We start from the raw sequence: 27,346 nt of genomic DNA on the forward strand, positions 1-27,346 counted from the left end.
CTGGTGGGGGATGGGAAACCGTCCCATCCAGGTGGGACTGCAAGGCCTCAGGTGAAGGCATCTTCTCCTGCACATGAAAAGTCAGAGGGGCAGCAATCACAGACCTGGCAGTGATGGCCAGATCGACAGGTCCTAGAAGTTCCCCGAGTTGACTGATAGAACACTTCCTGTGCAAGGTCTCTCCTTCCACTGACCCATGGCCTTTCCTAAGCCAGAGGCGGGGGAGACCTCCCCACAGAGCCTCAGCAGTTAGGGACCATTCTTCAGCATCTAACTTGCAGGGCTGGGCTGAGTTCGAAATGCTCCCTGGCCTGGTCACGGCTCACACCTCTCCACCTCCTTCCCCGTCTGCCCAGCTTTCCTCTTGCTTAGCTGAGCAACAGAAGGTGGGCAGGCAAAAGGCTGAGGGTCTCAGTCCTAAGGACGGAGCCACCGCGGAAGTGGGGCAGGCAGGGGGCCTCGGCTACCTCCATCGATGCCCAAACAGCTTTGCCCGGGGTCCTCGTCACTAAGTTATCAGACATGAAAAAATTGCTCTAATATCCTGAGATAAAGATGCATATATCAGGTGTGGGAGTGGATTCAGCAGGAAAGTTTTTTTTTGATTCATCTCCTAGCTCATGGGATTGATTATTAATGTCAAGCTTGGCGGTAACAGAGAGGAATTGCTATCCAGTCTTGAAGATGCCTGGATCTCGGTATCTCAATTTCTTTCTTTTTTTTTTTGGCCATGCCGCCAAAATAACTGGGGATCCCAGTTGCTGCACCAGGGATCGAACCCGCACCCCCTGCAGTGGAAGTGCAGAGTCTTAACCACTGGACCGCCAGGGAAGTCCCTGGATCTCATTTCTGATGGTTGAATGATGTCAGCTCCATGTTAGACGCTTTGGGGATCCTGTTCACCACCTCCGCTCTACCTGCTATTACGTTTGTACCCTTGGCGGCTGCCAGAGACAAAGGGCCTGAGCAGATGGACCAGGACACAGGTGTAAAAGTGGGGAGACCGAGGTTCCTCGCAAGAAGAGTGGCTCTCAAAGTGTGGTCCCCAGACCAGCATCAACATCACCGGAGAGCTTGTCAGAACTTGCTAGAAATGATAATTCCCAGGCTCACCCCAGACCTACAGATCAGATACTCCGGGGCCGGAGCCCAGCTATCTGAGTTTGAACGAACCCTCCAAGGGGTTCCGATGCACTTGGAGGGCAGGGAACCCCTGAGCTGGAAGAATCTATTCTCCTGGGTATAACGTGCCACATTCAGAACGAACATAGATTTCCAAGGGGATATGAAACCACGGCAGGGATGCACCGCTCACTGAGGCTGAAGGAAGAGGTGGGTTCATCTGTGGCTGGATTAGGAGGACAGCGGACAGATTAAATCCAGGCTCAGATCTGAGACTCTGGGCTTTAGTGGGGGGTAGGGATGTCTAGGGGACAATCCCAGGGCTGACTCTGGCCCTGCCCTTCATCATTCTGCAGGCGATAGGAAGTGGCTGGAATTCAAGGCAGGGGTCTTGGACTTTGTATGGCGTTCTCTTTACTATAGCACTGTCCACGGTCTTCACTGTAAACCTCTAAGCCTCAGAAACAATGATTACTTAGCCCATTGTATTGATGGAAACTTTCTAAGGACCCAGGACAGCGAGAGGTTTACGGTGAACCTTAACGGTGATCTGGCAGAGGCAGAAACGACTTTGTGGAGCCTGAAACCTACATAATTTTGGTGGCTCCATTTAAGAAAAAGAATGTATTACGTTCACAGGTTTTATAAAACACCTGGCCTGTGCACACATGACCTGGGTCCTCCCAGGACCTTAGAAAGGCCTGTCCATCTTCACCCTCGCCCTTCAGGTCTGAGGGTTTTCCCTGGCTGTGATTGGACTCCACCAGCCCAGAAGCTAACTAGGCAGCTTTCGGCTTTCCCCACCCCCTCCTGTCTTTTTCCTTTATTTTATTTTGTTACCGTCTGCAGTCACCACGTGTACAGAGCTGACCCTGGAAGATGAGGTAGGGCAAAGACTTCCTGCTTTACTCTCTGGCTCAGAGGCAAGGAAGTGTGTACTGGCTCCAAGAATAATCAGGCCTTGACCACGTGGCCTGGGGAGTGAACTGTGTTGTACTTTTCTAACATTTCCAGACAATTTTTGCCTCCCTCTCCCTCCCCGCCCAACTCAAAACCGCCACCCTTCCTGTCACTCCAGCCAATGGCATCCCTCCTCCTGAAGTCCAGCCCCATCTCAAACCTCGGGGCATTTCTGCCCCTCCCAACACCTCAAGACAAATGACTGGCCCGGGCCCCCCGCAGAAACAGACGGCAACCAGATCCCCTGAGCCTCCCTTTCAAAGCGCACTCCGCGACAGGTCTCTCCTTTCCAAACGATCAAGGGGGTTCTGTACTTTGGAAAGCCTCGAGAAGTCCCCCTGGGAACAGAATGTAGGTCACTCAGCAAGCACCACGAGCCTGACCTTCAGCCCCTCCTCGCATAATCCTCCTTGAGTGGCACACAGGCAGCCCGCGCCGTGCGTCCTTGGAGCCGGCATTCCTGCCGCTCAGCCACCAGCACTGGGAAGGCTCTGGAGGCCGCTCGAAGGCACTTAGGTGGCCTTCCCACACCGGGAGGTTCTACTGACGCTTCTCCCCCGCCCCTGCTTCCACGCGGTGATACTGTCGGCCGTTTCCTCGGACCCCCGCTGGGCCGCAAACCTTGCTCAGGACCAGAGAGCCAGCGGCTCCGCCCTGCCCCCTCGGAGCGCCCCAGCCCCCGGGGGCCGCCACCCACCTGAGGACAGCAGGCTGCCGCTGCTGCCGCTGATGATCTTGCCCTTGCTGCCCATGCTGGCCAGCTTCGACGTCTTCAGCGTCCCCGTCTCCGTCAGGTCGATGGCGATTTCGCTCAGGCTGCGGGCGGCATGGATCTTCGACTAGAAGGACCACCGGGTTGGGCAGGTTAGACGCGGGCCGCTCCCCTCCCAGCCAGGACACGCTCCCCTCCGGAGAGCGATCGCTCGCTCGCTCGCTCGCCCGCCTGTCTTTCCGAGATCTAGCAAACGGCCTCACAGGCCTGCGAACTGACACATTTTTCTGTCTGTGTCCCCAGGGCCCATCGCTCATCCCCTGAAGCTTCCCCTTCCCCGGTGGGAGCATATAAAGCTCCAGAGGTGACACGGCGAGGAATTTTCGAAGCCTGTTATCCCACAGGCTGTATGTACAGGGCTTACAAGTGTGGACTTCGGAGTCAGCTAGGCCTCGGTGGAGTCCTGATTTGGGGAAGGACTTAACCTCGCGAAGCCTCATCAATCGCAAGCGTAACACAGGGAAAGCACCACCTACCGCTCAAGGTTTTGTTAGGGTCAAAAGAAGTAAGGCAAAGTGAAGGCATCCCTCCACCCCCAGTTCCCTCCCCTCCCCTCTCCTCCCCTCCCCACTGCCTCCTACATAGCTCTCAGTGAACAGTAGCAATTTTACTTGCTACTGTGATTTTGTGCTTAAAAGAAGGAGGAAAAAAATAATTTTCAGCTTTGTGAATGATTTAAAGGATGTCTGAAGCAAATTTATGAAGTTCCAGTAACTTCTAAGGTGGTTTAAACTCATAAATTATTAGCCATGGAGCCATGAAAACTTAGAGGGTTGGGAAGTGACCACACTGTCAGCCTGCAAGCGTGGTGTGTAAGGGCTTCTGCAACAAATGCTCATCTGGATGCTCGGTTCCCCCCAAGGGGGCCCTGACACAGTGCTTTGCTTCTATTTTGGTACCTAAACATAGGAGCCGAAGTCTTCAGATTACGGTTAAAAGTCCACTCCATTTATGCTACAAATTAACTGGCCCACTTTGTCGACAGTAACAGCAAGTTAGAGAAATTAGAAAAGGACTCTGCATTCATGATTACGTTCCTAAAATCAACTGTTTGCAGTGAAGCTTTCTGCTCTAGTTCCCACCTTGGGAGGTAGAGGTGGGTTTGTGTGTGCCACGCATGTGTTGGACTTTTTTTTTTTTTTTCCTTTTTCAAGAAATCAATCTGTGACAATGCTTCAGGAAGTGGCTTTCGCTGCACTGCGGACTTTTGGAAAACAACTATAAATCCTAGTAGAACCTGTACATGTGGTGATTTTTTTTGTTTTTTTTGCGGTACACGGGCCTCTCACTGTTGTGGCCTCTCCGTTGCGGAGCACAGGCTCTGGACGTGCAGGCTCAGTGGCCATGGCTCACGTGCCCAGCCGCTCCACGGTATGTGGGACCCTCCCGGACACGGGCACGAACCCGTGTCCCCTGCATCGGCAGGCGGACTCTCAACCACTGCGCCACCAGGGAAGCCCCATGTGCTGATCTTTCTGTGGCCACTGGTGATTAGGCAGGGGTGCACGCATGGAGCCAGCGGAGGGTCCCAACTGAGGTTTTGATGCGTGTTCACTGGTGTGAGACTAGGTCTGTCCGCCACACAGGAGAAGCCACGGAGGATGGGCAGACCAGTGCCCGGCTCCCTCTTATTCACATCCTGAGCCCAGGTGCCCACAGCGGTCCAGCAGGGTCTGTCTGAACCCGGAGGCCTTGCCCTTCCTCTGGCCTCCGTGTTGATGCCAGAATTGGTGAAAGACCATGACTTCTGACCGCCAAGTACTTTCCTCACGTGAATGAGATGAGAGTCTGAGGGGCAGAGGAAATGCTGAGACTTTCTGCTTGTTTTGTTCACCGGGTCTGACCCATTTTCGTCCTCACCCTCTTCTATCTCACTGGTCCTTCCTTGACTGATGTCTCCTCTCTGACCTCAACTTTTGTCCCTGCATTCAGAACTAGGCTGCCTTCCTTGGGTGAGGGCTTCCTTGCTCATAACACAATCCCAGCTGCCAGCGCCTCACAGGGTTTTCTGGCTTGTAGCAGAAGGCAGGCGCATCTCTGCTTCATTCCGACACAGTGTATCAGTTGCATCCACCTGGCTGAGTTTTATCCTCTGAGCAAAGCACAACCCATCACTTCTTCTCTTTCAACACTGTTCTTCTACCAAGGCCCAGCCTTTACCAAGAGAAGCCCACGCTTGCAGTTCTGCAAGAATAACTCATGAAGACACAGACCATTTCAGCCTGGTGAAGGACCTGGGCTCTGAAATCAGAAAGACCTGGACTGAAATCTTGGCGCTTCCCAGTGAATCACAGTTTGACCTTGATTTTCAACCTCTCTGATACTGAGATCCCTGTTTGTAAAATGGAGCTGTTAAAACCCACACCACAGAGGTGTGATATCAGGACGAAATCAGATGCTAGACATCAAGGCCAGTGACACTGGAATAGGAATAGGATATAAATCAGGGCCTGGCAGGAATTTCCTAGGTGAGGTTCAATGAATGACTCAACTGGAGATTTGGGGGGATCTCATTAATCTCAAGGAAGACCTGTCCCCACCCCACCTCCAGCCCCACCACACCAATCTCAGAGGCAGGAAACAAAATACAGAAAAAGGACAACAGACACACTTCCCAAGGGAGACTAGATTCTTAGAAGTTTTAGGAAATTACTGGCTTCTCTCTAGAATGGAAATATCACAGTGACTGAACAGACCAGGTGGGGAGAGAACACAGAGATGAATTGATGGCGAGATTCTCTCCCTATAAAGTCAAGTCTTTGTGCCCGAGCAGAAGAGCCTCCGAAGTTTTGGATGTTTTGCTCTGAGGGTCTTGCTGTACTAAGTATTATTATGGGTATTCTGTAAGCAAGGTTTAATTGGCCCTGACATGCTTTCCCTTGGCTTTTGATCTAGATGGAATGAAGAATAGCAAACTGGATCAGAAAAAAAAAAAAAAGATTAAGAAGAAGGAAAGATGTTTGGACTGGGGGCCAACTCAAGTTCTCAATCTGAATACAGAGGAACAGTGACTCAATTTAAGCTCTCAAGTATCTTCCTCTGAACTCTGCAAGATATTCCTTGGCTCTGGGGTACATACGTTGGCAGGATCTAGCTGACAATATTTCTGATCTTTGGGGTCAGCGGATATAATCTACCAAATCTGACTGATGCCAGCACAGCCTCTCATTCTGAATGAGCTGCCAGAAAGGGACCAATATCGCCTCTTTCCGCTCTGTCTCTGGTGATGGAGGGTGGGTGGGCAGGCGTGTGTGTGTGTGTGTGCGAGAGAGAGAGAGACAGAGAGACAGAGAGACAGAGAGAGAGAGAGACAGAGAGACAGAGAGACAGAGAGAGACAGAGAGAGAGATTTTCTAAGTGATTTACACTAGGACCCTGAAAGAAGAAAATGACCAAGCGCCAGGGCAAGAGCACTAGGCTTCTCAGCTACCCACCCCCACTGGCTCCAAGCACTAGATTGCACTTGTTTCTGGGGTTCATGAGCACCCCTCGGGAGGCCTGGGCTTCGCTGAAGCACTTCAGAGAAAGGAATGGTTGGCACGGCCTGATACAGTAGAGTGTGAAGCAATGGCCAGTATGCCAGCCAACACGGGCTGTTCAGAAATATTTGGAAACACTCCATTCCAGGCCTGCCAGCCATCACTCACCCTGAACCATCCTGCCCACTGGAGATGGGTCACATCACTGTTGTCTGAAGAACATTCCAGAAATGAAAGGTGTTGTGACACAATTCCTAAGGTGAATTTTATCATCTCCGATTTAATCGGGGGGGGGAACTTTTAGAGAATTTAAACTTTACACACAGGTGTCGGCCAGGAAACGGTATGTTGTGTTAGTAATGATAATAGTGAGAGATAGCACACATCTCCTAAAGCAACTTCACCAACACTGTCACTGGACTGATCAGTGATTCTGGTCAAGAGTTTCCTTTGCTGTGCTCTAACTGTGGAAAGCAAGCAGGAGCGAGGAAAGACTTGCCCGGGGACATAAAACGGGAAGGCAGAGTCCTTGGACCTCCCCATGGGGGAACCCGTTCCTCACCAGTCACTGCAGGCTGAGCAACTGATTCCAATAAGAAATACATGGGCGGGCTTCCCTGATGGCGCAGTGGTTGGGAATCTGCCTGCTAATGCAGGGGACATGGGTTCGAGCCCCGGTCTGGGAGGATCCCACATGCCGCGGAGCAACTAGGCACGTGAGCCCCAACTACTGAGCCTGTGCGTCCGGAGCCTGTGCTCCGCAACAAGAGAGCCCACGATAGTCAGAGGCCCGCGCACCACGATGAAGAATGGCTCCTGCTTGCCACAACTAGAGAAAGCCCTCGCACAGAAACGAAGACCCAACACAGCAAAAATAAATAAAAATAAATTACTAAACTCTTACCCCCAACATCTTCTTTAAAAAAAAAAAAAAAAAGAAAAATACATGGGCTCCGGGCACTGTGAGTATCCAGAGCTTATCTGGGGCAAATTCTCCTGCTCCTGGGGGTAGGTGCATGTCCTTCAGTCCCCCAGGGGTGGCTGAGCTGAAAGCTCCCTATTGCTGTGAGCAGTTGGTCTGGTCTCTTGAGAGAGACTTCTTGTTAATAAGTGATCTATGAGAGTCACTTTTTGAGGTTTCCTTGTTACATCAATGGGTTGATCTGTAAGCCTGCTGAATAAGGCTTCTCCAGCTGCACAGGAAGACCATCTTTGGGAACAGGGTTGCGGAGCCCTAAGGATGGGCCTCCTGCCTTACCCCATAGATCCTCTAATGTGAAAAGCCAGCAGAGGGAGGAAGAGTTCTAACAGCTAATATAACACCCTTAGGCTGAGATAGGCTGTTTCTCTTCCCCATTCAAAATCAGTGTGTGTAGGGTCTGCCCGCAAGAGGAATTGGCAGTGGGGTTCAGGTGGGTTGCCAAACCCTCTACCCCTCGTCACGCACTGCCAAACAATACGCAGGATGGGATCAATGGTCTCAGGTTTTGACCTCCAACTCCTGCCACTGGAGGGCAAAACACTGACACCCACCCACTGTCTCAATCTAAAGCATGAGTCAGAAGGTTCTGGCCTCGTTTCTCTGGATCGAATCGGGCCTCAGGTTCCTGTGCCAATGCCCACCATCACCAGGAGTGATGCGGAATACTCTCATTATTCCTGGCAACAAAAATATTCCACCCTGTGCCCATCCACCCCCCGAAAATGACCAAACAGGGGGGAGGAAGAAGACTTAGGAGAAGAGAAAATGTGTTACAAAGGAGAACGTGACTCCTACACGGGAAAGGCTGTGATTGAAACTGAACCATGACTTGAGGGATTGTTTGCTTCCTGTCCTATTTTCTTACTATCTTTCTCTTACCTCCCGCTCAACCCCAACTCTCTCTTTCCAATCCTCCCCCCAAGCCAGGGAAGGAGCAACTCCACTCAGAAGGAATATAAGGCAAAGCAGGAAGCCATAAGGATCCAAAAGGGCACCAATCCAATAAGTCTTGGGCCCAGTAAGCCCAGGGTCCTGCCACTTCCTCCTCTCTCTAGGACGCACGGGATGGGATAAAACCTCCCACAGGTGGTGGTACTGACTAGACCAGGGGCCAAGGTCGATCTCCCTCTGAAGTTCTGTATTCCACTCCCCACCTGTCCCAAGCCAGCAGGACCCTGAGAAAGATGCAGAGCCCATCTTGATATGGCTCTTCACCTGAGGGGTAATGAATGGGAGTGGCTTGTGTGGGGAAGGCAGGGGAAGCACGGCAGACAAGGCTGGAGGAAGAGGGGGCAGAGGGTTGATATGAGCTGTGTGCGAACCAAGGAGACGTCATTCTCCCCACCACGGCCACGCCCCACGTGTGTGTCTGAACCGGGGCTGGGTCAAACCTCCCTTGGAGGATAACTGTTTACTATGGTCTGAGGCGCCAGGTCTACCTTAGGGAAACAGACTTGTTGCTTTTTTTTTATTATAATGTTTCCGGTTTTGCAATTTTAAGAAGTGGAGTTGGCAGTTGGAAAAGCCTGGAGGGTTTTCACAGCAATTATCCTCAACAGTTAGGTGGTGTCTATTAGTTGCGAGTGGTTCCTTTTTTTTTTTCCTCAAAAGGAAAACAGGGTTTCCCTGGTGGCGCAGTGGTTGAGAGTCCGCCTGCCGACGCAGGGGACACGGGTTCGTGCCCCGGTCCGGGAGGATCCCACATGCTGCGGGGCGGCTGGGCCCGTGAGCCATGGCCGCTGAGCCTGCGCGTCCGGAGCCTGTGCTCCGCAACGGGAGAGGCCACAGCAGTGAGAGGCACGCGTACCGCAAAAAAAAACAGACCAAAAAAACCAAAAACCCCCCCAAAAATCCCAATATGCCACCGTTTACACACCCAAAAGGACTGCTAACTTCCAGGAGAGATTCCTGAGGTTCAAAAGCACGGGGGAATTCCTCAAGAGGGGCCCTACTTGGCTGCAGCAAATGTTCTGAGTGGCTCTGACCATGGTTGACCAAGTCACCGAGGACACGTTGTTCTCTTCAAGAGCTGATCTCAGGAGCTGCCTCCTATAGTCCTAAAAGGCCAGTCTCACCTGTGCACATCTCAGAGCAAGAGATGCAGAGCCGCCCCAGCCATCCAACTCCTAATCCCCCAGCTACGAAATCCAGACAAGGGCCCTCGTCTGCTCACAGCTCAGTGAAGGGTCTGGTCTTATCATAGGCCCTCCCAGTCCCAGGAAAGGGACTTACCTTACTCTGCTTTCTGTCCAGATAGAACTGGTGTTGGCTAATGGCCATAGCCCAGATGGACTTGATCAGTGCCGGACACGCGTACCACGTGTGCACTGCGATGCCGCTGTGTCCAAACGTCCTCCTTGTCACTGAAGCCCTGGGAGAGCAAGAATCAGAAGGGTCAAACACGTTTACAACGAGGGCCTGTGATCCTCAGCCAACAGCTTTTACCGAGAACCCACTGGGTCCTAAAAGCTCCGGCATAAAGGTGACAGGTGAGCATGTGTGCACGCACGCACGAAACTGGCTGGCGAAGGCCATCTTTTCATTTTATTCTCTAAATAAACGTTGATTCTAAGGTACAGAACGTGATGGTCTGATGTACTGATACATATACACAGTGAAGCGATCACTGCAGTCAAACTAAAGAACATTTCCTCTCCTCACATAGGTACCATCGTGTGTGCGCGCGCGCGTGTGTGATGCAAGCACCTGAAATCCACTCGTAGCCAATTTCCAGTATATAATACAGTGTTATTCACTACGGTCACCAGGCTGTACATTACATCTCTAGGCTTATTCATCCTATATAACTACCACTTTGTACACCCTTCGACCAGCATCTCTCTCCATTTCCCCTACTTCTGCGTCCCTGGGAACGACGGTTCTACTCTCTGCCTCTGTGACTCTTTTAGATTCCACCAAAAGATCATGCAGTTCTTGTCTTTCTGTGTCTGCTTTATTTCACTTCCTAATACCCTCCAGGTCCATCCACGCTGTTGTAAATGGCGGGATGTTTTCTTTTTCAAGGTTGAATGATATTCCGCTGTGAATATACACCACGATTTCTTTATCTGTTCATCCATCAGTGGACACTTAGGTTGTTTCCATATCTTGGCTACCATGAATCATGCTAATCTTTTAATTTACTGGCTCCTTAGGGTTCAGAATTTGGCCAAGCCTCTGCCTTGTCTGGAATAAGACAGGTCATTCTAGGTCACGGGATGGTCTTTTCTAATCTTCAGCTCCTGGCACTGGGCCAAGGCAAACTTCAGAGACAGGAAGAGCCTTTGACAATGTCCTTTATTAACCAGGCAAAGCTGCCTACGGTGAAGGAAGAGTAAATTCTCTTCTAATTGCCACAGCATCTAAGGCAATCAGAACTGCTTACATTACTCGCACGCAATCTTCCTCGCAAGTTGGTTATCAATTTCAAATATATTCAGAGGGCAGGTAGGGTATAAAGAATCAGGAGAGGAAAGGCAGAAAGAAATGAGCCGGGGAGAGGAAAGGCAGAAAGAAATGAGCCCGGCCAATGCCGACCCACTACCCATGTCCACATACACGTCTGTAGGAGATGTGGAGGACGTATGTGCACAGAGCAGAGAGGCAGTCAGACTTTAAACCGAAGGTGGGAAAGAATGGTCCCAACATAATTCATCACATTAATGGAATAAAGGGGAAAAAGAGTTATATGATTACGTTCTCAGTGAAGTATACTTTATAGGACGGGTACATGATTTTGCAAGTGAAATCTGAGAATGTGTTTCCATACATGCGTGTGCGTGCGTGTGCGTGTGTAGGGCAAGGTGATGGGACAGTGGGGTGAGGTTGGGGGTATCTTATGTGCACATCAGAAGGACAATGTGTGTTCAAGATTGAGCTATCTCATTTGGGTGAAACTCGGGGTAGTCAGGACTTGTGAATAATCATATTATTTTCATGGCAAGTTTTCCCTTGAAGGAGATTAGAAGCTGCTCCTATCACCTTCCCCCGGGGGCTCCAGATTTAACAGTAGGTGTTCTCCAGACCCACTTTTAAGGAGGAATTCGAATCTGGCGGTCAGTTAATACTACTGGTTCCAAGCAGAGTGTTATTCTTCCCTTTGGTTATAACTAAAGTTAAGAGCAAATGCCAGCTCACAAAGGAACACACAACTGAAACTAATGGAAAAGGAGCCAGCAAGAGAGTAAGGAGGAAACCCCCATGGTCTCTGCACGCGTAAAAAGAAACTGCTCTGAATACTCACTCTGGCTTCCGTGGCAATGGCTGATCCTGGGAGTAAATTCATTTTTTTTTTTTTTTTTCTCCCAGAAAAGGTGAATTGGAGAGGAAAAGTAACTTGAAATGTATTTCAGGGGCGGTAGTGAGAGCAGTGCCAGGCTAGGTGTATTTTTCAGGTAAGGCGGGGGCGGGGAGGGAAGAGGCTGGCTGGTCTGTTCCCAGGAGCACCTAAATCAGATGCTCTCAGAGTGTTTCTCTGGCCCGATAATGATTTTCTCTCTTCTCTACACTGTTTGCTTCAGGTTCTTCCCACCCCACCGACTCCTTCTGCTTTGCCAAGCCCAGAGAACCGCAGAAACAACGCTGGGTATCGATGAGAACACCGGTCCAGGAGAGCAAATCTGGAAGCATCTTCTGGGACAGCCGAGCCATGCCCTGTCCTCGCAGTGTCCCAGGACGCCCATCTTCAGGACACGACTCTGCACCACACTTGCCATCCTATAACTTTGCCCCTGGCTTCCTTCCTGGTTTGGGGGAGGGGAAGACCCCTGAACCATCCCAACACAGTACAGTTGATTAGATGACTCTTCTGTGTTCAAATAAACAGGGCAACAGCAGCAGGACGACATGTTTAACTGGAGCAGGGCCAGGAGGCCGTAGAGGAGTGCTTACTGCAGCGCCAGGCGGGGCTCCAACCCCCCAGGAGACACGGGCTTGGAGCTTTGGCTTGGCCACTAAACTAAGTAGCTAACCTGGAACTATCCCCTTTGCCTGCCCTGTTGAGCATTTGGAAAAGGTGCCTTTAAAGGCATTGTCAACCTGGGTCTCCACCGCTGCCATCAAGGAAGCCGCGTCTCTGGCCTCTCCTCGTCTCCCCTCTCCTCTCCCTGCGTGTCTCTAGGCTGACAGAGGACTGCTTTCCGAGGGGACGTGCTCATGTTGTGTGCTCAGACTGCCTCTGGCGCCTGCAGTTCTCTCTTAGGCCCACCTGCCCGACATCTTTATCCCCCTGAGGGCCCACCTTGAGCTTTACATCCTTAGCTAAGATTTCTCCTTCTCAAGAAGCCTCCCCAGACCAGCACTTATAGGCTGTGCCATCTGGTACTTGGTACCCGCTGTCTGTGTATAGCATGGCGGTAAGTCACATACGCTTTGGAGCCAGACTCCCTGGGTTCATATCCTGTCTTTACCCCTTAACTAGCTTTTTGTAACCTGGAGCCGGTTACTCTGCTTCTTCTGTGCCTGTCTCCCAAGTAGAACAGGAATACTAGTACCTATTTTCTGGGGTTATAGCGAGGACCCAATGAGATAACTGTCCAAGTGTTTAGAACAGTGACCGTGCAGAGTAAACACTTAATAAACGTCAAGTTCCTTCTTCTGCCTCTCCAACTATGCTAGAAGTTCTTTCAGGGCTTCCTTCTATAGCCCAGGACACGTAACTGTGCCTGGACACAGGAGCTACTCAACAAACGTGAGATTGATCACTTTCATTTAATAGGCTAAAAGCCTACAGGATAGTAACATGAGGTCTGGACTCTTTCCAATATCCCTGGGTCTTGGGAAAGGGAAGGGAATTTAGAATTACATCACGAATAGGACAATAGACCCAGACAGAGAGAACACGACGAGTACGTACACACACACATACACACACACACACACACACACACACACACACACACACACGCCGCCCACTCACTCAAGGATGCGTCCAAGGTACCTCTGCATTAGCAGAATTCCCAACAGAGCACAGGCCCGGAGAGTCTGTCTCTAGTCCTACGCTCAGCCTCTTAGACCATCCAATCTCCAGTCTTTATTTTGTCAATCATCCGCTTTCTGCATCTGACCCATTGTGGCAACATTCATTCTGGGACATTACTTTCAGCATCTCTTGCCCCCCTGCCTGGCCTGAATCAATGCACTCCTGCTCTGCAGAGACAGGGTCTCTGGATCCTGAGCGCCTTCATGACAGGACCCTGAAAAACGCTGCACAGGCTGTTATACTGCCAACGCTCTCTATCATCACCTGACAACGAGACACGAATCTCTAAGACGTTCTCCGCCTGCCTGTTGCACGGTAACCATGGGGTGTCGGGGGGAGTTCTCACCCTACACGGGAGTTCTGTTTCAAGCAGATTACGTGGCCAGGCAAGCGGCACAGCAGTCCTCCTGGGTTATCACTGACCGCAGGAACGGACATCACCCCACAAGCCTCACCCTCTGATGGGGCAAAATCTTATTCTCATGCTGAGAGCTTTCTGGGAGGCACCTCAGCTTGTTTGAGCGCCCAGAAGCCATGTGTGTGAGGAACTGATGCCAACAACCCCTCTTTCCCGAACCAGGGCTGGGGTATGGACAGCACCTAACATCTACATCTACTCCTCCACAGGGCCTGATCTTTTCACTGTCTTCCCAGGGCTACCTTCTTGTTCTAAGTCTGCTTTTGGACCTATTGAAAGCGATGTATTCTTGAGCATTAGGTCTGTTTTTCGGGAATTTTGCTGCCGCTTCTGGGCTGCCTGTAACTCTAGGACTAGCAGACAAAGGGAGGAAAAGCCACGGTACATGCTGCCCCGAGAACCTTCCATGCAGGGCTTGCTGCATTCCAAAATGGGACCCTATTGTTTGGCATTGGACTTGGAGAGCATTGACTTTGACATGAGCGCTCCCTGGGACACAATGTGAGGTGGAGAGAAAAAGACTTGTATTTCTTTCACATCCACCCACCACGGCGAACACCCTAACATTACAGCTCACGGAATGAAACAACTTAGCACAACTCTTTCAGCTGTAGGTTCCTTCTGTGCTCACTCTTCAACCTGAAACGTTCTCAGAAGCTCTGACAAGCCATCCCTCAGGCTCTTCTCTGGCAAAAACTTTCTAGAAGGACTCAGACCACTGCTCACTTTAATTTGGTGATTGTTCTGAAGTGCTACAAATCTTTCCTAAAATGCCCTGGCTCGGAAAGACAATTCCACACGTCCGAGCAAGTAATACGTGTAGCCAGATGAGATGACCGTGGAACTGTTTATTTCACACACACGCACGCGCACACACACACACACAAACCCACTGTATTTCCCAACACATAGAACAAAGCTCTACTGTCTTACTTGAACTCTATTCTCCCGATCAACCACCCTCTTCCCCCCCCGCAAATTGACAGCACAGAAATAGTAATATAAGTAATATGCCGGCGAGGCCACAAGCCCCCAGAAGAAAAGACTTGTCGAGCTTACCTGCGTGGGTCATGAACTTCCACAGAAAACTTCTTCTCTCTGAAATACAGGTTTTCCAACTGCCTCCACTGGAATATCTGGACAGAAAACAATGCAGTTGAAGTCCAGGAGTGGGCGGGTCACGGCTGTCGTCCTCCCTCTGTGGCTGCGCTTACGGCTCGCAGTTTCCTTATCAAAGCTCAAACAGTAAGGTTGTCTGCACCTCCCGTGCCTCTTGCTTGACACGCACACGCACACGCACACGCACACGCACACGCACACACACGCTGCTCTTCAGTTCAAAACCCCAGCAATGTGGCTGTGGATCTTCCTGCAGGCTTCTCAACGGGAACAAAACAAGTTCTTTTCAAGTGGTTCCCCGGCTCTGCTTGGCCTTTGTTGAATTCTCCAAGACAGTTCCCAGCTCTGCAGACTTTTCCCTCCAAGGAGAGGGGGAGGTGGGGGGGAGAGGAGGGCGGGCTGACGCAGGGAGGGAGCAGTAGCCATCTGCCTGCGGTGCTGAACCGAGCTTCCTGCCTCCAGTGCCGAACTGGGAAGGCAGTCACATTCCCAGCCTCCCCTCGGGACTCTACTTCCTGCCCATGAATGTGTAAGAGCCCAACTCGCCCTGGTGATCTGGGGCGGCTGGGGAAGCTTCCCCGAGAAGGGGGGGGTGCGGCTAGCACTCTATTTGGGGGCAGGCAACTCAAGATAACAATGTGAGCCCGTCAAGCCCGGCTTCTTTCTGCAGCACAAAGAATGCCAGGAGTCCTGTGGCCGGCAGGACGCGTGCTGCAGCCAGGAGCTCGCTGCGCTCAGGGAGGCAGAGAGTGAAATGAAGGCAGTTCTGAACAGTGGGAGCTAAACAGAGTTCCTGGCACTGCCTGATGGGCCCCTCTGGCCCTGGTGGACATTCCTCTTGGGACGAGGGAGCCTGTTAACTAAGAGGTTTGGGAGTAATCAAGGCTGCAGCATTACTCTGGAAGGGGGTCCTTTCATTGGATGAAAAAGGAAGTTACTTAAACTCTCTGAGAAATGTCAAGAGAGGTTCAAGTTATGCCCGTAACATTCATATTTATATTTGATGCATACTGTAGCCCCTTCTATAGACTGAGAATTTGAGTTTATTGAGCCCAAAGAAGGGTCAGAGTTTCATCCTGGGAGAGGCTGATTCCTCCCCTGATCCCCCCTTTCTCCACCCACTCAGTTAAGGCAAATGCTTTTTAGGGTCTCATCCTAGACCCAGCATCCCCTCAACTGGGGCCCCTGACGCTCTCTGATCTGCTCACATTTTCTCCTTCAAGATGACAATTTCTGTGTCCCATCCACCCGGCCCTGCTCTACCCAGGACACGGCTCCTCGGGGCTTGGCCAGAGGACTTCACCTCTTTGTCAAACTGGGCTGGAATAAAAACTGTTTCTAGAATGGCTGCGTGCTTCTCACAACCTGCTCTGCAGAATTTTACAATTATTTTGTCTGACTAATAGGGAGGAGGACATGGTTTTTTTCTGATTCCAGAGCTACCTCTTTTGTTCCCAGCTCAGAGTACATTTTGATCTGAAGTCCAAGGAAAACTGTACTTTTTTCTCCTTTCAGGTCAGTTCCAAGGAAAGCAAGTCCTACATGAGCTCAGACAGTCTTGTGTCAGATCATAGATGAAATGCCACCTGTGTAGTCGGTTACTTGAGTCCCAGGTCTGAGTCTTATGCCCTTATCTGATGCTCTGCTCTGCTAAATCCCTCAGTGAAATGTGAAAATTTCCTCTCTGACCCCCCATTGTTAGATATATACAGATGGTTCACCTGAACTTAGCTACAGACACAAAAGCACGGGGACTCACAGCTCCTTAACTTATAACCTGGAAGTAGTACACAGAACAACGTGGCCAGACACATGCTCTGGACTCTGCATCCGTTTGAATCCTGACTCCCCTATATTCAAACTGTGTGACCTTGGGCAAGTGACTGCATTTCCTTTAGCCTCAGTTTTCCCGTCCATAAAATGGCAATAACGCTCCTCTAAGGTAGAGGCAACAGATCCTGGGCATGGTACCGGTACAAAGTAAATGCTCAATGAACTCAGATCTCAGTACAATTCCTAGTTGTTCTTACCTCTCCCAAATCCTGGCGAATAAAGATCAACTCCAGAACCACTGAAATAATTCTTAAGTTTTTTTTTTGTTTTTTAAACTCAAGCCCTGTTGTCAGGGTTTAAGACAATAAAGGTTGATGATCTGCATCCTGGAAATCTTCAAGGAAGTGTACAGATTTAGTGCCCTGACCCCCACACCCCCTTTCCTCTGAAGAGAGGGGTGAGTGGTAGATGGCTCGTCCCTGAGCCAGACCCGCAGCCCCTGTGCCGCGCCCACCTGCCCAGGTAAGGCAGAGCCCTGGCCAGGACCCGCTTCACAGGTGTGTGACCTGAGGGGCCCGTGCTCGGTTTTAACGTTCTGCTGTCTCCATCTTGAAATTCTCAATAAGACTGATCAACGGGCCCTGCATTTTCATTCTGTCCCAGGCCTGCAGATTATGTCACTGGTCCTGACCGGTGCTAATGCCATGGGCACTGTCCTGGGCTGGGCAGCACTTGGGGGAGGTACATCTGATGGGCAGACCTCCACAAGCTTTCTCTTTGTGGGTGTGCTTGTGAGCACCTCTCTTGGGCTTTGGGTCGGAAGCCCACCCCCCCCACCACCTGGTGAAAAACCCCAAAGCCCAACACTCAGGGGTTGGTTCCCTGGCAACTCCTCCCTCCCCGACTTTTTGCAAAACAGAATACACGCCGGGCCTTCCCCGGAAACGCTCCCCCATGCTGCTGGTGTGGAGAGCCTCATGTCTGCCGAGGACCAAAACAAAACCATGTGGGCTCTGCTGTGGCCCTTCTACCTGCTGCCACTGCCCAGATCCCTGCTTTCGGCACTGAACCCTGACGGCCCGGCTCCTGACATCTCCCCAGGAGGATGTACCGTCTGTAGACATTTCCAGCAGGGGGTAGAGCAGTGGCTTCGCCTCATGTTTGCTCTAGGCAGGGATCTTTTTTTTTTTTCAAATGAAATATTGGGAAGGGAGGGAGGGAAGGAAGGCAGTTTTCCAGGACAGGAAGGTCCCAGGAACCCAAAAGGAGGTGCTCATGAGGGAACAATGGCCTTGTCCTTTGCCCCCCACTTAGGGGAGACAGGAGGTGCTGGGGAACAGGGGGATGAAGCCAGCTGGACGCCCCCATGCATCAAGCTGGGCTGATGGTGGGCACGGGGACCCTACCTACCAAACCCTCCCCTCTGACGCTGACAAGCAGATATAGAGCAGACGCCTGACCGGGCCTCCCTTTATGAACAGGGTACACTGGGCTCCGATGTGCTGCTTTGGGGACGGCCCCTGATCGTCTGTGTCACTTCAGGGGAGCCTCCCGGGCTCAGTACAGCCACCATAACCCGGCCACCAGCTAAAGACACCCCATAAAGACTCACCGGACACACAATGATGGTTACAACTGGGCTAGAGCCCTTAGGATTTTGCCTAATTTCTATGGCCAATTCTGCCCAAGGAGGTACCTAAAAGCTCAAACACACGGTCTAGCAGTAATCAAAGGGCTTATTAATACCTACGAAAAAGGCCTTTCTCATGCACTTCATCTGGGCATCTTTAAAAAGCAGATGTCTTGGGCTTCCCTGGTGGCGCGGTGGTTGAGAGTCTGCCTGCCGATGCAGGGGACACGGGTTCGTGCCCCAGTCCGGGAAGATCCCACATGCCGCGGAGCGGCTGGGCCCGTGAGCCATGGCCTCTGAGCCTGCGCATCTGGAGCCTGTGCTCCGCAACGGGAGAGGTCACAGCAGTGAGAGGCCCGCGTGCCGCAAAAAAAAATAAAATAAAAAAAAAGATGTCTCTTCTTTGATCTTTTAGTATCCCCCCACAAGAAGACCAAGTGGGAAATTTTCTTCTTGGGGAAAACGAGGCCCAGAGAAATTAGAGGAAAATGCCTAAGGCCACACAGCAAGTCAGTGAAGGAACCAGAAAGAGAAATCAAGGGCACCTGGCCCATTACTCTAACCTCTAACTATGCTCCTTTCCCCATAGGTCCCTCAGTTAGTGGGAACAGCTCTTACTCACTAAAGGATGGTTAACTTTATGAGTGGAATGGTTTTTACAAACAAGCAGCAATGTGACTCTAGGTAGGATGTACAAAGCCACATCTCTTCTGTCCTACACACTGGATTTTATTTCCTTTACAGGTTGTAAACGATAATACATATCACTCCTTTCTTGTCTTAGAGACCTGGGTTCTTCTAGTTTTCCATACAGAGATGCCTCAGTACCCGTAGCTTTCCATCAGGGACTGACAAACAACAAGAATCATGATTAAGAACAGCCTTAATAACTTGGCCTTGCCTGGAAAACAGAAACAGAGAGAAACCATCCAGAAGCAGTTTCGAGAGCACGCCTGTCGCCATGGTTGGGACCATGGCTGGTCCTGGATGTGGATTCGTGGCTTCTGACCCAGATGTGTGATTCCCAAGCGATCACAGGCCCTCCACTTCCCCTTTCCGGGCCCCAATGTCATAACGTATAAAAGACGAGATGGGAGACGTTTATCCATGGAAAGCAGACAAGAGTGGCTAATAAATAGAGCCTTTGAGTCCTGAGTGCAGCAGGACGCACTAAAAATACTTAACGAGCAGGGCCAGGTTACTGGATCCTATTAGCTGGTCTGCCAGATTCCCACATCCTGTGTACGCTGAAGGTCAGGGCCAAGGAGGACTCATGTCCTGTTCTTTCTGAGCGGGTGAGGGCACAGCGGGGACAGGCAGAGGGGCCTTGGATCCCTGACACTTCCTCCACAGCCAGTGTTTACTGGGCGCTAGCGCAGCACGTGGGGTGATGGGTGAGCTCTCGGAGCGAGGCAGAAATAAAGGCTTGAGAGGAAGCCCGCTCTAGTGGCTCTCATTCTTGACCAGGACTTGGGGGAGCCTCGTCTTCCTCCTGTCTCTGAGGCTGAGTCACCAAGCCTCTTAATGACCCCTCTCTGAGTAACTTCCTGCTGCTTCCAGAGGGACCATTATACTGAATCCCGGCGGCCATCTGGCCAGTCCCCACCTCCCACAGATAAAGCAAGCCCGGGGTGGGGGGCAGAGGTTAAATAAGTGACTGATACCGGGCCCACTCTTGGGACTTCTGTCCTGGGCTCTTTCTAACACACCAGGAGGACCCGACGATGAACAAGAACAGAGTTGTTTCGAGCCGATGTTTAAGTGATCACTTCTCCAAAGGCTCTTGGCTGTCTGCCTTCCAAACACCAGCAAGGAGTTCTCTCGTAAGAAGAATCAGACTCACAGCCAGGAATAACCTCTGAACTCGGGATGAAACACACCAACTAAAAAACCCCACTTCCTGATTTCATTTCTGCTCTGTTCACCCTCTAGAAGTAGGGCTGTCACTCACTCATCTCCAGGTGTATTCATGCAATTCGGCGAATAAAAATGAGCCGCCACACATCGTGAGGGATACAGGACAAAAGGAATCCCTCAACCCCAAAAGGATGGACTTGAATTAACATGGGAGCACAACGCAGAAACCCCAAGCCTGCACGTTCAGAGAACTTTATCAGGTGTCCCCTGATGAGGCTTTACTGTCACGCAAGAACTAGTTCTAGGGAACAACAGAAGCAGCGCTGTTTTTAGTGGGTTAACAGCATATGTCAGAGGTTTTTATATCGGTTGCCTGGATATTCAATACATTTTACCTTATGCTCAAAAGAGAGAGAAGCGAGGCCCTGGGGGTTTAGGTAACAACCAATCCCCATTCCTCTTCCAAATATTCAAGTTGTGACGTCTACTTTGCATAAACCTATGCTAACAGGACAGAGGAAGGGCATGACGCCTCACATATGTTTATACGTGTAAGGCGCCTACAACCTAGTTGGGAGGATGCGACATACACAAAGCAGACTGTATCCATGATATAGGAACTAACTTCATGATGGAGTTTAAAACCATCTCTGGTTTCTGTATCAGGCTTTTAAAACTCTAGGGAGGCACCCCACCAGCTTATGGAGATAGGTCTCGTGCTTCTGTTTCAGAATCAACATTCATGACCATCGCTGAGAGTCTCCTGGGTTTCGGTTCATCGTTTTTAGGGATGAGAACTCTGACTTGGAAATCAGGAGGCCTCGGTGATAGTCCTGACTTTGTAAGTCGCTCTTTATCTTGGCTTCCTTTTCCGCAAAAGGAGGGGCATGTGTGTGGGCATTCCGGCATCCTGAACATGGGTTAAAGGTCAGCCTTGTAAATCCCTGGAATGCCACCCTGCTACTCTTTGGAATTTAAAAATAAAGTAGCTTGTGTTAAACATTTCCTACTTATGGGAGACAGTACAGAATACCGTTGTCCCTCGGCACCCTCAGGACCTTGGTTCCAGGACCTTCCTCGAATACTGAAATCTGAGGATGCGCAAGTCCCTTATATAAAATGGAGTGGTGTTTGCATATACCCCACACGCATCCTCCCGTACGCTTTAAATCATCCCTAGGTTACTTACAACACCAAATGCAATGTAAATGCTATGTAAATAGTTGCTGGCACACAGCGAATTCAAGTTTTGCTTTTTGGAACTTTCTGGAATTTAAAAATTATTTCTGAATATCTTCGATTTGCAGTTGGTTGACTCCACAGATGTGGAACCCGCAGATAAAGAAGCAGACTGTTCTCCTGACTAAAAGCATGGTTTTCCAAGTCACACTGTCTACCACTTACCGGCTGTGTATCCTTGGCAATGAAATTTCTGTGTCTTTCTTTTCTCGTCTTTGCACTACAACTCCAAACAACACCAGTTTTACTTTCATAGGGCTGCTGTATTGATGAACTCATACATACGAAGTGCTTCAAGTGGAGCCCAGTATGTAGTTAGCACTCAAATAGCAGCCATCATTCACACGCTACTCTACACGTAAAAAAGAGTTCTGATTACTTTGAACACGTAGCCCGAAGTACAGGTTTGTGCATTTTTTTTTTTTTTTTTTTTTAAAGATGGCTAATATGGTGCCACGGGCATTTTAAAAAATGGTTTTTGTTCCTTGGATTTTTCACGATGCAAGTGTAAGCCTAACCCAGCTTCTCCTTCATCCACTGCAGTTGGTGTTTGACGTATTCTCTTCGGATTCTTTGCTTCCAATCCTTATCCGGTCAATTCCTGGGTCCACCACAACTTTGACCAGAGTCAGTTTGGACCACTTTCCTGCTATGACGTCTTTTGGCCACTCACCTTGTGGGAACTTAGTACCCTGACAACGGATCAAACCGGTGCCCCCTGCGGTGGAAGCACGGAGCCCTAACCACTGGACCACCAGGGAATTTTCCCTGCTATGACTTTTAATCTCGCGACATTCACCCTGAGAGGAAAGTACTCTCCTATGATACAGCTCAGCAGTACACTGAATGGGCCAGACTGGGATCCAAATCAGAGCCTCCAAGACAGGCAATCTATGTCCAAAGATTATTAGCTCACAAAGTGATCCTAACACTGTCCTCAGGACCTGCATTGAAGGAGGGCTCCCTGGCTTCCATTTTCTTCCAAGAGGGCCACATAACCCAGCAAAGAAAACAATAGCTAATTTTTCTGCACAGCCAGACCTAATGGAATCAAGATGTTCTTCCGGCCGGCTGCCTACCCCTCAGTGTCAGACCACAGGAGCTCTCGATTGATTGGTTAACTCCGTGACAGATGCCCAGAGCGCTGGGCCTTGACCCTTTAATGGATGGCCTCTTTTTAACCCATCAAAAACCTTTTAGCTTCCTTTGACTTCAGAGTCGTTACTAGGGGAAGAAAGAGGGAAAGAAGATCCACAGATATTTAACAGGCCTACGAAGAAAACAGGCCATTTTATTTGTCCCCAGTGGACGCAATTTCCTTTTAATTTTCTCCCTAGGGGGGTAGCTCTCTCTATCATTTTCTTGTGTGTATTTTGGCTTTTCTTGGGGAAGGACCTGACCATAAAGCTTTGGCAAATGTAAAATCTTTCAAGAGAAGCTGAAAGTGCTTTTCCTTTCTTATCCTTGGCCTCCTGATGGAATTTCTTCCCTCCTCCGTGTGCCTCTGGGGGATGGACGCGGGTTAGTATCCAAAGGGAGAAGCTGGCCAGGGATTCACGTTACCTGAGTTCAGCTTTCGTTTTTCTAGCAATGAGCATGGTGGCCCAGTTTGGTGTGGCTTCACTTCTCTGGGCTCCAGCCTCCCCTTTAAAAAAAAAAACTTCAAGGCTAATCACACCTGTGAAGACTTCAGTGAATGGGATGCTTCAGAGAGGGGATTAGTCTGAGAAGCAGTTGGTCCATCTCGGGTGGGGAATTACAATGGGCCATTCCACTTGCAATGGCAAAGATCTCTTCTTGGATCGCTCTAAGGGTTTTTGTTTTGACTACTTTGGAGGACAGACTTTGGGGAAACCTGTATTTTTCTAGATTTTTGGGGGGAGGGGAGAGGAGTTGGCAGTTATCAGTTGTCTTACACCCGGTGGCCCTGCCCAGAGGTGCCGCATCACAGTGAGACTCTGATGGGGGCTGGCTGAATCCGTGAGAGATGGGGTAGAATGAGGAAGAATGGGTTGGCAATGAGCTCTACATAAATAAGGTAAACGATCATAACTAAACCCCTGCTTAATCAAGCTTAAAAAAAAAAAAGAAATGACGATACTCTGTTACACTGTGTTATCTGGGAAACAAAAGTTAAAAAAAAAATTAGTCAACTAGCAAGGGCTCTATGGGAATAATTATTTAAGAGCAGCTTGTGTGCACTTTAAACTACCCAGTGCTTCAAGCGTTGGCTCATCCTCCCGGGGAGGGGAAGGCCTTGCAGATCCTGGTTGCTGTGGGTACCAGGAGAGGGGCAGACCACTGCTGCAGAGACAGCAGGTGTGAACTCCAGGCTCTCCTGGTTGGAAAGTGTCTCGGGGCTGTGGAGGACGGAGAGGCACGGGGCCAGGGCTGGGAGGCTTGCTTTGCGAGCCACACTGCTGCTGAGACCACGTGCGCTCTAGCCGGCTGCTCTGTGATGGTGGCCGCAGCCAGCAGGGGCAGGGAGGCCGGTGTTAAGCCGCCATCTCTGCAGCTGGCACCCTGGTTGACTCTGGTCATCTCTCTCTCTCGGGTTCCTCTTACTAAGCAGTTCTGTATCTGCTCCACAATTTAGCCTTCCCAGAAAGAAGAAACATGAGGGGATGTTTTCTTAGAGATAAGGACAGAAATTCTAGAATTTCTGTCTTCCCAGGAGGACTGCTCCTATTTCAAGCTCTGCCCTTGTTCCATATTCCTAGAGGAATCCTGAAGTGGGCAGGTCAATGTGGGGAAGTGTGAATTTGGGGGAGAAGGGGTGGGGGCAGGGGAGGAAATGGATACTTCTCAGCAGCCTGCCCTAAACCACTATCTTTTCATGACTGCTGTCCCCATCCCCCACCCCTCTGACTTAACAGCCCTAACCTGGGCTAGTTCTCCCAGAGATTCATGTACTACCCTCTGCCAAGCAATTCGCATCCTGTGTCACAAACGTCTTTTTTACTCAGTTATCTTTCCTACCTGACTCTAGGCTTGTTGAGGGTATTTTCCTGGCACCTAGCACAATGCCTGGGGCATATTAGACATTCAGTAATTGTTGAGTGAATAAGTGAAAGAATAAAAAGCTCTTTGAGGTAGGTATTATGGAAACCAAAGTTCAGAGAGGTTAAGTTACTTTCTCCAAGTCACACAGATGATAAATGGTGGGAGATGGTATTTGAACCCCTAGGTGCTCAAAATTCAGGTAACTTCCGTGCCATGAGGAACCTCCAGCCCTTGAACCTGCACATCTTGTTAATACCTTTCTAAACGGCACAGGATATGGCAACAGGGAAGTGGCAGTGAGGGCCAGCCCAAGAGCTGCAAGCCAGGAACCACAGCCCTTCCTTCTTCTGGTAGTTCTGTCTGAATTCAACTCTCCTCCAAAGTGAATGGGGGAAGTTACGGCCTCCAGGAGCTCAGGGGCTCGAGCTGGAATCCTAGTACAGACCTGGAGGGACTCTGCATGCCATTCTGCTGAGAAACTGCCTCGACTGGCTTAGGGCTCTTTGACAGGCATGATGGGAGCAGGACCCTCCTGGTAGAGTCCCCCAGCCCTACCTGCAGGCGCTGGGAGTGAGAGCTTGACACCGTTCTGGCTGTGCTAGGGTTTAGTATTAAATAGGTTCACACTTCGGGAAGATCAGTTCAGCCCGGGTTTCCCCTCTGAATCATGCTCATTAAAAAAAAAAAAAAAAAAATCTCACAGAGCTCCGTCAGTATCGTATGGCTCAGCAGAAACAAGCCGAGATTCCCTGAGACAAAGCAAAGGTTACTGGATGCAACAAGCAGGGTTTCTCAGCCTAACATTTCCTGCTTCTAAGTAAGAAAAGGCGTCCAGATGAACTAGAATAGTGCAATGGTCTGTGGCCTCCCGCAATTCATTTTCCACATATAGTTACTAGTAGCAATTTGGGTACTTCCGCTCCAAGAGACAAAAAATAAAATCAAGAGACAGTCTAGATGGATTGGTAGGGAAATTTTATGCTTTTTTTCCCCCCAATCAACAAATCTAAGCTGTAAGAAGCTCTCATGCCCCCCTCTTCCCTCTCTTTCTTTACAGACGTCTGGCCTTTAACGTGGAGCTTTCTCCAACCTTCCTTATGGGAGCTACACTATCCCATCTCTGAGGCCACTACACACATATACGTGGAGATGACCTCAAAATTAGTGGGAGCTTCCAACAAGCGAGTAGATACTCTGCTCTGCTGCTTTCGCTCATTTAACCAGTATTTATCATCCACCACGGGTCAGGCACTGCACTGCCAGCAGGCGTGCGCTAGAGAAGAAACAGAAGCCTCTGCACATTTTTGGGAGGGGACAGGGAGGCAAATAAGAGAACTGGACAGTGAGGAAGTCAGAGGGTAGCAGGTGCTGGGGAGGCTAGGACAGGGGCTGTCACTGTTTATCAAGCGGTCGGGGAGCCTTCACCGATGTGACAGCTGAGTGGATACCAGAAGGAAACTGGGGCAAAGCCGTACACTCATGTGAGGGAACACAAGAAGTGCAAAAACCCAAGGCACCATTTGTGTGTGTATGTGTGCATGTGTGTTTGCTATGTTAGTGCAGAAAACGCTGAAGTTACCAGGGAATGATGGAATCTTATTTAGCCTTAAAGAGGAACGAAGTTCTGATTCATGCCACAACATGGATGAGCCTTGAATACATTATTCTAAATCGAAGAAGCCGAGCACAAAAGGCCACAAATTCTATGATTCCATTTATATGAAATGTCTGGAATAGGCAAGACCAGAGAGGAAAGTAGGTGCGTGGGGCTTGGGGAGAAATGGGGAGTAGTCAAGAGCTCCCCTGAGGCCTTTCCACTGTTTTGACTGGTAAATACCCTACTCTGCGTTAACCATAAATCAGAAGATGCTCTTTGGTTAAAACGCAGTAAAACTAATTACTTAAAAGGAGCCAGCAGTCCAGGCTAAAGCCCCCTAATCCCAGGGCTGCCCCTTCTCCATAAGCAGCCCCCCACTGCCCCTGGTCACATGGTCCTCCTATAAACCTCTCCTCTCGGGTCCCCTGGGGTGGGCTCTGTTGGAGCCAACTGACCGCTTTGGGCTGTCATGGCCGAGGCACCTCTCGGGGGGTGTTTTCCACCACCGCCATGTGAGCAACCTGGCCAGGTACCGGGTTTCAGATGGTTTTTCAACCCTCACAGCTCCAAGCATCAGCTCAATATGTATCAGTAAAGGTATCTACGTGTGCACGCCCGTGCATGGGCCATTCACTCAGCTGTGGTTCCTGACCCTTGTTACAGGCAGGGCTGGGGGCTGGTTTACGGTCCGGGAGGCCTGGAGAGATGGGCATCTGGAGCTCCCCTGGCTCTTTGACCTCCTAGTAAAAGGCCAGAACAGGGGCACCCATCACAAGGAGGCTGGGTCTGCTCTGGGTCCGCCCACGGACCACCCTCAGTGCCAGTGTACGCTTTCCAGGAAGGTTCTCAGGATTGGCGAGGAATCTTTCAAATCCCCATGAAGCATCAGAAACACCTGTTGCGAATGCCAGAAGGTCCTGGGTGCCGGGATCTCTGGGGCTGCCCAGTTCTTAACTCAGTACAGTTGGTCAGGAGTTATGCCATCGGTGGGTGATGCCACCACTGCAGAGCCAGAGCCACAGGAGATGATAGTGACGTACTGGCCGCGACTTCACGGTGATCAATCTCATTGAAGTGAGTAGTGAGCAGACCACCCAGTAAGACAGGCAAGAACCAAACAAACAAAAGGGCCAAGAGCCCGTTTCACGGGTCACCACCCTGGTTCGAGAGGCCACCATGTGCCCTGGTTTGCTTGGGGCAGCCCGGGTTTGCCTGACGCTGGGGTATCATCATTTACCAGTGCTCTCTTCCATTCTCAAAAGTGTCCTGGTTTGGATATTAAAACCCTATGGTCACAAAAATAAATATATTCTATGATTCCAGTTATATGAGATCCCTAGAGGAATCAAATCCATAGAGAGGGAAGTAGAATGCTGGTTGCCAGGCGCTAGGGCTGGGGAATCATTGTTTCACGG

At 50.3% G+C, this 27,346-nt stretch overlaps 1 protein-coding gene across 2 annotated transcripts in view; it reads right to left on the bottom strand.

The window, feature by feature from the left end:
• The window catches only part of FRMD4A (FERM domain containing 4A), a 338,674-nt gene that overhangs the window by 46,041 nt on the left and 265,287 nt on the right, over positions 1 to 27,346 (bottom strand). For both annotated transcript variants that reach the window (XM_065870946.1, XM_065870947.1), the window contains exons 12-14: positions 14,773 to 14,849; positions 9,548 to 9,686; positions 2,780 to 2,921 (exon numbers count right to left, since the gene is read on the bottom strand). In XM_065870946.1, coding sequence (XP_065727018.1) covers positions 2,780 to 2,921; positions 9,548 to 9,686; positions 14,773 to 14,849 — 358 coding nt within the window. The remainder of the gene's footprint in view (positions 1 to 2,779; positions 2,922 to 9,547; positions 9,687 to 14,772; positions 14,850 to 27,346) is intronic.

This window comes from Phocoena phocoena, chromosome 2 (genome assembly GCF_963924675.1).
Source record: "Phocoena phocoena chromosome 2, mPhoPho1.1, whole genome shotgun sequence".
In the NCBI taxonomy this organism is placed as follows: Eukaryota; Metazoa; Chordata; class Mammalia; order Artiodactyla; family Phocoenidae; genus Phocoena; species Phocoena phocoena.